This window comes from Pelobates fuscus, chromosome 2 (genome assembly GCF_036172605.1).
Source record: "Pelobates fuscus isolate aPelFus1 chromosome 2, aPelFus1.pri, whole genome shotgun sequence".
NCBI lineage: Eukaryota > Metazoa > Chordata > Amphibia > Anura > Pelobatidae > Pelobates > Pelobates fuscus.
Genome location: NC_086318.1, coordinates 138,608,306 through 138,619,098, shown reverse-complemented (window position 1 = coordinate 138,619,098; position 10,793 = coordinate 138,608,306). Strand labels below are relative to the sequence as shown.

Below are 10,793 nucleotides of genomic sequence, written 5' to 3'. Positions count from 1 at the left end.
GGCCCATGCACGGGAAGGTAACCCTCCCCCCCAGGTTTTTGTTATGTTGCAGAGGTATCAGGAGACTCGGTTAAGGGGAGATAGGATTCAGGCCTCTAAGTGCCTTCCAGTTCCATAGAGTGTGGCAAACCGGAGATCAGTCAGCTGTACGATCCAATGTCAATTTAAAAAAAAAAATATCTAGCTTTGCAATGACAATAGACTAATAAAGTATAACTGTTATCCCTTATATAGGATGCACATTGCATCAAACAGAATGAGGACTAAAGAGAGTTTTTTTTCTTTTTTTTTTCTTATGTTATTTCCCTATTATAAAATACTAAATGTTGAAATAAAAAGTAATTCACACTCATTTACTACTTCACAAAATACACAACAAAACACAAGATTTGTCCTTTAACATAATTTATTTATGTTTGCGGCAGAACATTCATCTTTAGAACTGCAATGCGTCCGAACCAGGATATATATGGGTATGACCCCTGCTTGAGGTCTTCAAAGGTGTTGCGTACTAGAGGCAGGAAGTTTGCATGGTAGAGATCGAGTGGGTCAGCCGTCACCCAGGTACCTAGAAACTTCATTTTTTTCTGTGCACCAGCGGAATGGGAATTTGGGTTCCAGATTATCATATTCTTCTGTCAGGGTGGTGATATCGAGGACCTCACATTTCAAAAGGTTCATCTTAAGGAATTATCAGATATGTCATGAATGATGAGTTACAATCAATTTAAAAAAAATTATCTTGCTTTGTAATGACAATAGACTAATAAAGTATAAATGTTATGCCTTGTATAGGATGCACATTGCGTTACACAGAATGAGGACCAAAAGAGAGGTTGTTTAATTTTTTTTCTTATGTGTTTTCCATATTATAAAATACCAAACTTTGAAATAAAAATTAATTTACTCAAATTTACTATCCCACAAAATACACAACAAAACACAAGATTTATCCTTTAAAATTATTTATTTATATCAATACATACATATTTTAAAACAATCATTATCTAAAAACAGTTGAAATGTAGTCAAATCAGTCTCTTTTGTTTACAGGGTGGTGAATCTGTAAATAGATCGCAGCACTGTGCCAAGGTGCGCTTTCGCAACCTGCTGCTAGATGCTGGGATGGTTGCGTGAGTACTCATGCTTGCCATTCTGCCATTTAATAAACCGTGGAGAGATGCTGCTACGGATGATTCATCAGCCATATGTGGTGGATCATGTGAGCTCCTTGGAGATGGTACTTTTTCAAGTAGAACTCTTATTAAATCTTCTTTCATAATAGTAGGTTGACATTGATTTACCCAGGCTAACAGTTCTTTATTGAGCCTTTGATGTCCTATTTCAGATCCTAAGCCAAAGCATTGTTGATGAGCATCCATACTTTCTTTGTAAAGACTGGTGAGAGAATTAGCAGCATCCTGGAATGGGATCCACAGACACAGCCCTTGTTGTCTACAAAGTCCCTGCTCATAAAGTTTCCCCACTGCTGTGGCTAACCTCTTTAGGTGGGGCCAGAGTTTTTGCTTACTCTGCTCGGCCTTCCATTCTGGTTTCTCCTCTTTTTGTTGTGCCTTCCTCAAACAACGCTCCTCCCATTTAGTGAAATACGGCCTGGGTCTTTGCTTCCATATCTCACTTTTCCTATTCTTCCTTTTATTGTTCATTATTTATAAGCAGACTGTCAATAAGTGTGAGGGATTTTTTCTTTCAGCTTCTTTAACATAAATATGCTTACTATTGAAGCTGTCACTAAATACAATGTGTGCTTCTGAGGCAATAATGGCAGTTGACCTAAACATTCTATATGTCATGGAAACGGATTTAGAATTCTGTCAAACCAAATGAAAAGTTTCTGTAATAGAAACACGTACCCCAGAGTGTCTCCACATCTCATAAACTGAATAAAAAAGCGTTTTACCTTAAGCTTTGACTTTGATCTACTTAGAACACCTAATTATTGATTATGTCTTCCATCCAGTTATATTTTTGTTAATTTTGTTTTTAAACAATTTTCTTTCATGGTGAGCCAAGGATCAGGGTCAGCTGGGTGAAAAAACTTTTGAGTGCCAGTCTTGGATATGGTTAAATTATCCCCTCCCATTTACACACCCCATTTATATTTTTGCTTGTTTGTGTACCATACGTCCCACTATGTTAAGCCAGGTGATGTATTTATTCAAATATTTGCTACCCTAGGGCAGGGCCATGGGCGTAGGAACCCCAAAAAATCTGGGGGGATAGCATTTTTACTCACCAGGTATATTCTTATTCCGTAAACTAGGAGTTGTTTATCCCATTGTACAGCGCTACGGAATTTGCAGTCGCTATATAAATGATTAAATAATAACATTAAAGGGTCACTACAGGGAAGGGGTTTTACTTACCCGGATACAGCGCTGGGATCCTCCTGATTAGAACCACCCTTTCCCCTCCCATGAATATTAGAACCACCCCTACCTCTTCCATGCATATTAGTACCCCCCTAACCCCTTCCATGCATATTCGTACCCCCTAACCCCTTCCATGCATATTAGAACCCACCCTACCCCTTCCATTTATATTAGTACTCCCCTAACCCCTTCCAATAATTTTTCTACCTCCCCCCTCCTCCCATCCATATTAGTAGCCCCCATAAACCCTTCCAATTAATTTTCTACCTCCCCCTCTCCCCCTATCCTTATTAGTAGCCCCCCTAACCCTTTCCAATATTTTTCTGCCATGTTAACTAACGCCAGTGCTGGAGTGCCGCCGTGTTTACATTAAAAGGCCTGCAGGGACAGGCTATAGACACCAGAACCACTACATTAAGCTGCAGTGGTTCTGGGGACTATAGTGTTTCTTTAATGTGAGGTAAATTAGAGATTAGTGCCACGAATAAGATGCTAGATTGCCTACTTACAACCAGATGAGGATGATGATGGGCTCTAGCTGCAGTCTGGCTCCACTGGTCTGGTGTAGAACAGGCTCTCTGGAGGCTGTTTGTAACTGTGGTCACAAAAATCAATGTTTTGGGAGAACGGGAAGCAGCTCCATTTTTTGGGGGCCCTTTACACAGCTCAAGGTCTGGGTCCCAGGGTCCACCTTCATGTTCCACCAATGAGTTTGTTCACAGGGGGTGGAGTGTGTAGGGGATGTCCTGATATGTGTGTAAGGAATGCATTGTGTGAATCTGTGTTTGTATGTGTAAGGGCTCCAAGGTGTGTTTCTGTGTATGTACGGGATGCAGTGTGTGCGTCTGTAAGGGGTGCATTGAGTGTGTGCACGGGGTGCATTGAATGTGTGTAAGGAATGCATTGTGTGCTTCTGTGTGTGTAAGGGTTGCATGATTGTGTGATTGTGTGTGTGTACGGGGTGCATTGTGTGTGTGTAAGGATGCATTGTGTGTTTCTGTGTGTGTAAGGGTAGCATGATTGTGTGAGTGTGTGTGTGTTTGTGTGATGGATGTCAATCTCTCTCCCTCCCTTGTCACTCTCTTTCTCCCCCTCCCTCCCTCCCTTGTCACTCTTTTTCTCCCCCTCCCTCCCTCCCTTGTCACTCTCTTTCTCCCCCTCCCTCCCTCCCTTGTCACTTTATTTCTCCCCCTCACTCCCTCCCTTGTCACTTTCTTTCTCCCCCTCCCTCCCTTGTCACTCTTTTTCCCCCTCCCTCCCTCCCTTGTCACTCTTTAAGAACCATTCGGCCCATCTAGTCTTCCCAATTTTGTAAATACTTTCATTAGTCCCTAGCCTTATCTTATAGTTAGGATAGCCTTATGCCTATCCCACGCATGCTTAAACTCCTTTACTGTGTTAACCTCTACCGCTTCAGCTGGAAGGCTATTTCATGCATCCACTACCCTCTCAGTAAAGTAATACTTCCTGGTATTATTTTTAAACCTTTGCCCCTCTAATTTAAGACTATGTCCTCTTGTTGTGGTAGTTTTTCTTCTTTTAAATATGGTCTCCTCCTTTACTGTGTTGATTCCCTTTATGTATTTAAATGTTTCTATCATATCCCCCCTGTCTCGTCTTTCCTCCAAGCTATACATGTTAAGGTCCTTTTCCTTTCCTGGTAAGTTTTATCCTGCAATCCATGAACCAGTTTAGTTGCCCTTCTCTGAACTCTCTCTAAAGTATCAATATCCTTCTGAAGATATGGTCTCCAGTACTGCGTACAATACTCCAAGTGAGGTCTCACCAGTGTTCTGTACAATGGCATGAGCACTTCCCTCTTTCTACCGCTAATACCTCTCCCTATACAACCAGGCATTCTGCTAGCATTTCCTGCTGCTCTATTACATTGTCTGCCTACGTTTCAGTCATCAGAAATAATCATCCCTAAATCCCTTTCCTCAGATGTTGAGGTTAGGACTCTATCAAATATTCTGTACTCTGCCCTTGGGTTTTTACGACCAAGATGCATTATCTTGCACTTATCCACACTAAATGTCAGTTGCCACAATTCTGACCATTTTTCTAGTTTACCTAAATCATTTGCCATTTGGCTTATCCCTCCTGGGACATCAACCCTGTTACATATCTTAGTATCATCAGCAAAAAGACATGCCTTACCATCAAGACCTTCTGCAATATCACTAATAAAAATATTAAAGAGAATGGGTCCAAGTACAGATCCCTGAGGTACCACACTGGTGACAAGCCCAAGCTTTGAATATACTCCATTGACTACAACCCTCTGTTGCCAGTCACTCAGCCACTGCCTTACCGCCTTACCCATTCAACAATATTGGAATCCAAACTTAAAGATTGCAATTTATTGATAAGCCTTCTATGTGCAACAGTGTCAAAAGCCTTACTGAAATCTAGGTAAGCAATGTCTACTGCACAAAAATCAATAACATTAGTTTGGCATGATCTCCCTGAGTAAACCCATGTTGTCTCTGATCTTGCAATCCATGTGTTTTTAGATGTTCAACAATCCTATCCTTTAACATGGTTTCCATTACTTTCCCCACTACTGAAGTAAGGCTTACTGGCCTATAGTTGCCCGACTCCTCCCTACTACCTTTCTTGTGAATGGGCACAACATTCGCTAACTTCCAATCTTCTGGGACTACTCCTGTTAACAATGATTGGTTAAAAAAATCTGTTAATGGTTTTGCTAGTACACCACTAAGCTCTTTTAATAACTGTGGGTGTATTCCATCAGGTCCCATTGACTTATTTGTCTTTACTTTTGACAGTTGAAATATAACCTCTTCTTCTGTAAACTCACATGTACTAAATGACTAATTTGTTCTTTTTCCTAACTGAGGTCCCTTTCCTTCATTTTCATCTGTAAATACTGAACAAAAATATTAATTGAGGCAGTCAGCTAGACTTTTATCCTCTTCTTCATACCTTCCTTCTTTTGTTTTTAATCTAACTAATCTTTGTTTTACTTTCCTTTTCTCATTATGTATCTAGAAAATGTTTTGTCCCCTTTTTTACTGACTGTGCTATTTTCTCTTCTGTGTGTGATTTGGAAGCTCTTGTAACTTGCTTAGCCTCTTTCTGCCTAATCTTATAGATCATTCTGTCTTCCTCACTCTAGGTTTTTTTATAATTACTAAATGCAAACTTTTTGTTTTTTACTATTTTGGCCACATCTGCGGAGTACCACAGTGGTTTATTGAATTTTTTGCTTTTATTGACAAGCCTAATGCAATTTTCTGTTGCCTTCAGCAGTGCAACTTTTAAATAATCCCATTTCTCTTGGACTCCATTTAAATTGCTCCAGTCTGATAATGGCTCCTTTACACATATTCTAATTTTAGAAAAGTCTGTTTTTTTAAAGTCTAAAACTTTTGTTTTTGTGTGGTGTGACTCAGTTACTGTTCTTATATTAAACCACACTGACTGATGATCACTGGATCCTAAACTTTTACCTACAGTAATATCTGATACCAAATCTCCATTTGTTAACACTAAATCTAGTATAGCCTCTTTACGAGTTGGCTCCTCAACGACTTTTTTTTAGAGACAATGCCAGTTGGGAGTTTAGAATATGTGTGCTCCTGGCACAAGCAGCTATTTTTGTTTTCCTTTCAATTGGAATTGTATTCATTTTTTTATTCAATAAAAGGGGCACAGAAAGAAAAAAGGGAAAGAGAGGGGGTTGATTTACCATACATTCACTTTTTTTTTTTTTTACATATTATGTAAATCACCTCTATATAGTGTTCAAATTAGAATAATGTCTATTTGATATTTATCTTAAGGTTTAACTTATCTTATATTTAGTATATTTATTTTATTGAGCTACTATCTAGTTCTAATATTGAATATATTTAAATCATAAATCCATTTGGGTCCCTAGTAGGGAAAAGGGGAAATAAATAAATAGATAAAAAGAGGGGAGAAACAAGGAAAAGGGGAGTATTGAAGTAGGGGTAAAGAAAAATAAAATCTCTGTGCCGATATACATTTGTTTTGTTAATTATTGGTTAGTTGGATTTTGATTCTGATCCAATATCTTTTCACTTTTCACATTTAATAATTAATAAGGAGGTTATTGAAAATAAGTCTGCCACTTTATGGCTTAATTTTCCTATTTTTGTCTGATTCCACATGATAAGTTCATAGTCCACTGTAGTGGTCATTAATTTTTTTATTTCTTGTAAAGATGGCAAGTTTGAAGATTTCCAATTTCTGGCTATTAGTGTTGCTGTTGTTAAGAGAAGAAATATGATTTTCCGTGAGACTTTATCTATATTTCCTGGAAGGACTTTAAGGAGTATCATCTTCGATGTGTGTTCAATCTTATAAGATGTAACTTCCTGAGCTACTAATTCTATATCTTTCCAGAGAGTATTTACTTTCTCACATGACCACCACATGTGCAGCATGGTAACTTTATGTAAATGGCACCTCCAGCATATCTCTTCTGTTTCCGGGTAAATTGATCTAAGATGGGTTGGTACCATATACCATCTGTATAGTATCTTTCGGGATGTTTCAAAATGTGCAGCGCATGAAGAGAGTCCTTCATGTGCTATAAAAATGTTCACGAAAACATACCCTTATGACAATGGTCGCTCACCCCACTCTGTTTGAGCTGAGGGGGAGGATGTGTGACAGAGTGCAAGGCATTGTTATAGATGGAGAGTATATTTCTCCAATAGTATTGGAATATCAATAGCTCCAGGAAGAAGGTCTGTCTGTTTTAGTCAGAGCAATTTTGCAATTTAATATGGATTCCGGGGGTGGAGCATTTGGAGTGAAGGGAGTGCCATTGTTCCATTCCACAGTTTATATACAGCACAGCAGGTGAGCAATCCAATCCAGGAGTTCTGGATCACACAGATAGCTGCTCACCTGTTGGCAATGATTAGCACAGGACTGCTATAAAATTTCCCTGTCAGGTATTCACAGGGAGACGGACAAGCAGTGTGCGAGACTGCATTTCTCCCTACAAGAGTCTTTGTGTTCTGAAGGAGAAAGGAAACATATATTTAAAAAAAAAAAAAGATCTGTGCAAAAATGTGTATTTTATATGGTTGGAAGCGGGTAAGCCGCCCAAAAGCAGTTAGAGGAGTTAGTGCTCAGAAGAGCAAGGCTTTTCTTTTTGTTTTACAAAATACAACAGGAAATCAGCGCTAATTAACAGACAATATGTAAATGGGAAGCAACCCAAACGAAGGATACCCCTCAAATCCTTCAACAAATAGATAAAACAATACAAAAAGATGGGGTAGGGCTGCACCCACAGCCCCCAATCTTTTTGTATTGTTTTATCTTTTCTTTTTGTTTGTTTTCTTTTTGTTTAAATTGCCAGACACATAATTAATTCAATCCATAATAACAACCCATTCCACGCCCCCAATTTACCTATCCAGGTGCTGTGACCAGATGGAGGATAACTCCAAACCTAACCAAAATCAGGGAGGGTGGGAGGGGCGGCAACAACAAGGTCTGTGAGAAAGCATTAGAATGGGACAATTATAAGATGGCTGCCCTATATGTATCTGACTGCCCATCCCAGATTGCTAGCCAATCCAAACACACTAACTATGAATGCCCGCCTTCTAGCTCTGACACGGCCCTTGATGTAGAATTATTAAAAAATCTTTATTGAACCTGTATTGAATTATTGTACTAACTCCATTTTAACCTCACACTGTGACAGACCCTCCATTTTGTCCTCATTACCTGACAAATCCTCAATTTTGAGCTACATTACATGACAGAATTTCCCAGCAACATTTAATATAATGAACAGAGACTGTATTTTCTATAAAGACATGACTAACCCCGGAATTGCTGAATCTCCTATAATTTGCAACATAGTATAATCTGAAGGCCATGAGAACACTGTACTAATGAAATGTTCTATTCATAAGAGAACCTTGCACCTGACCACAAGACTGACATCACTAACTACGTAAAATGACGCCCAAGCCCCCCTTTCCACCGAGTAAACCTCATGCTGGGAAAGATGGTGCTTGAGCCATCCGTCCACACCCGTGTCCAGAACAATACCACCTCTCGGTGGGTGGACACTTAGCTAACCACTTAGTTTTTGAGCCAATTAATCATATTGATGGGTGGACACTGACACAGACACTTAACAATTAATCCAATTAATGATGTTTATTTACTGATATCTCGATAATCAATGATGATGCAAAGTTCCCCTTAAAAGGGCCTGCGAGCCCGCTCTTGCTTCACTTGCCAATAAATTTCCTCGAAGTTAGTTTAACCTGAACTCCGTGTGTCAGTCTGAATTACTTCTGCGTATATACGCAATTCAATCTTCTCTAATTTGGACAGGAACAGATAGACATTTAAACATCTTTGTTTATTTCTAAATTACACTATAACAATTTGGCGCCCAACGTGGGGCATCGGGCTATGGCCTCTGGCCGGTAAGCCGTCCTAAGGAAGACGCTGTTGGATGGAGGAATCCGGGGGGAAGGAAAGGGAGACTGATCACCTCCGAGTACACGGTACTGACTTCTGCAGAGCCACCGGTATGTTCCGGCCCCTTTGATTGACCCGTCCACGTGTCTGTGACTGCTTCCCGGGAGGACATCAAAGACAGGTAATATCTTGCCCGGTGTCTTGTTACTCACTTGTTTACCTGCATTTAGTCTATCTGTTGCCTGGGTGTGTTTGTATTGGCCTATTTTAGCTTAAGTGCCCGGGTAGAGTGTTTGTCTGTTTACCCCTTTTGGGATAAAGGGGGTGGACCTGCGGGGGTTTTGCCTGGGGTCCTCTGTTTGTCTGTTTGTCTGTTTACCCCTTTTGGGATAAAGGGGGGTGGACCCGGGGGATTTGCCTGGAGTCCTCTGTTGCCTGTTTACTCCTTTTAGGAGCCACGTGGCTGTGGCTGTAAGGAAAAAGGGGGTGGACCTGTGGAAGTTTTCCTGGGGGTGTTCTTTGTCTGTTTACCTCTTTTAGGAGCCTCGTGGCTGGGGCTGTAAGGAAAAAGAGGAGGGGGAATCTGTGGAGGGGTGTAGACTCATTGCTTCCTGGGGATTCCCTATGGTGTCACTTTGATAGCCTAGCTAGCCTCATTGTGCACATAACTCTGCTTGCAGAGAGGTGGTAACCTCCAGCTTCGAGCGCTGAGGCTGGTGGAATTCCAATTTTTATTTGTGGCGGGCGGATTCAAGCAGGCATTGCTTGTCTCCAGCACCACGTGATAGTGAGACTTATGAGTGGGTTCATAGGGGCGCTACGGGAGTGAGGATAGAGGTGGCCACACTTAGTGGACTGCTGTAACGAGGGAGGCTATACAGGATTCGGGTCGGAGAGGATTGCTGTTTCCTGTGGCCGCTGGTAGTGAGACTTGCGAAAGTCGTTCTCCGAGCGGGGACACTACGAGGTTGAGGGAGGTGACTTTGGTCACACGAGTAAAGGAAAGGGATTACTGTTGATTTTATTTGAACTGTGATGCATGCACTGTATTTCAATTGAATTGTTGTGTGGTTTTTTTTTGTTTAATTGGGAGTCATTCAAACTCCTGTGTCTGTCTCTAAAATTCCTCCTTACTTTTTACTTTTCCTTTACTTCCTGTATTATTTACTCTATCCACTCCTATTTCTCTTGTAAGAGAAGTGATTGGTCACACACTTCTCACCCCGCTCCAATCCGTGACTACCACCTCGGGTAGGCGGATTTAGTGACTAGTCTACGTTTTGGGAAGACGCACTTGAGGGGGACCCACCCTTCTTGAGTGGCAGTCGAGCATTGTAGACGTTCTGTTTCATTTTTCTTTCCCTATATCTGGGACGCCTTTATAGGGTGGATATCGGACAGGAATTGAGTAAGCCCGGTAGGGGCTGGCTCGCATGTGATTTAGTTGAAGACAGAGAGGGTGAGGAGATGGTTAAAGGTGTTGAAAAGATTGCTAAGGTGTGTAAAATTGCTGTGCCTTCATGTGGTAGATTGCAGCCAGAAAGCTGGCGTAGATTACTTACAGAGAAGAAAGGCAAGCTTACAGATAACGATTTATTGAAGACTGCTGAAGCATGGTACAGAGTAGCGAAGGCTATTCAGCAGGAAGGTTGGGTTGAGGAAGAAATAAATCACAAAGGTGTGAAATTGTTTGTGTATCATAATAATTGTGTTGCTGGGGCATTCCCTCAGCCAGCGCCCCAAAATGGCGCCCGGGGGATGAATATATTCCCCAAGGTTCAGTCAGCAATAGGTGATAGCCAGCTGACCATGTTCCCCACTCCCAATCCTCCCCAGGGCCGGTGCAAGGATTTTTGCCGCCCTAGGCAAAAGTAAAGTTTGCCGCCCCCCATCCCCCCCCCGATATGACATCACAATGCCCCATGTTAACTAACGCAAGTGCTGCAGTGC

The 10,793-nt window shown here is 41.1% G+C and overlaps 1 protein-coding gene across 1 annotated transcript; it reads right to left on the bottom strand.

Annotated features, from left to right (window-relative positions):
* Positions 1-1,028: 1,028 nt before the first annotated feature.
* Positions 1,029-1,667, bottom strand: LOC134586203 (HUWE1-associated protein modifying stress responses-like). The gene has a single exon (XM_063441699.1). It carries the CDS (start codon positions 1,665-1,667, stop codon positions 1,029-1,031), a length of 639 nt encoding a protein of 212 aa, XP_063297769.1.
* Positions 1,668-10,793: the final 9,126 nt, after the last annotated feature.

Excerpts from the sequence above, each read along its gene's own strand:
- LOC134586203 (XM_063441699.1), bottom strand. The coding sequence starts at position 1,667 with ATGAACAATAAAAGGAAGAATAGGAAAAGTGAGATATGGAAGCAAAGA.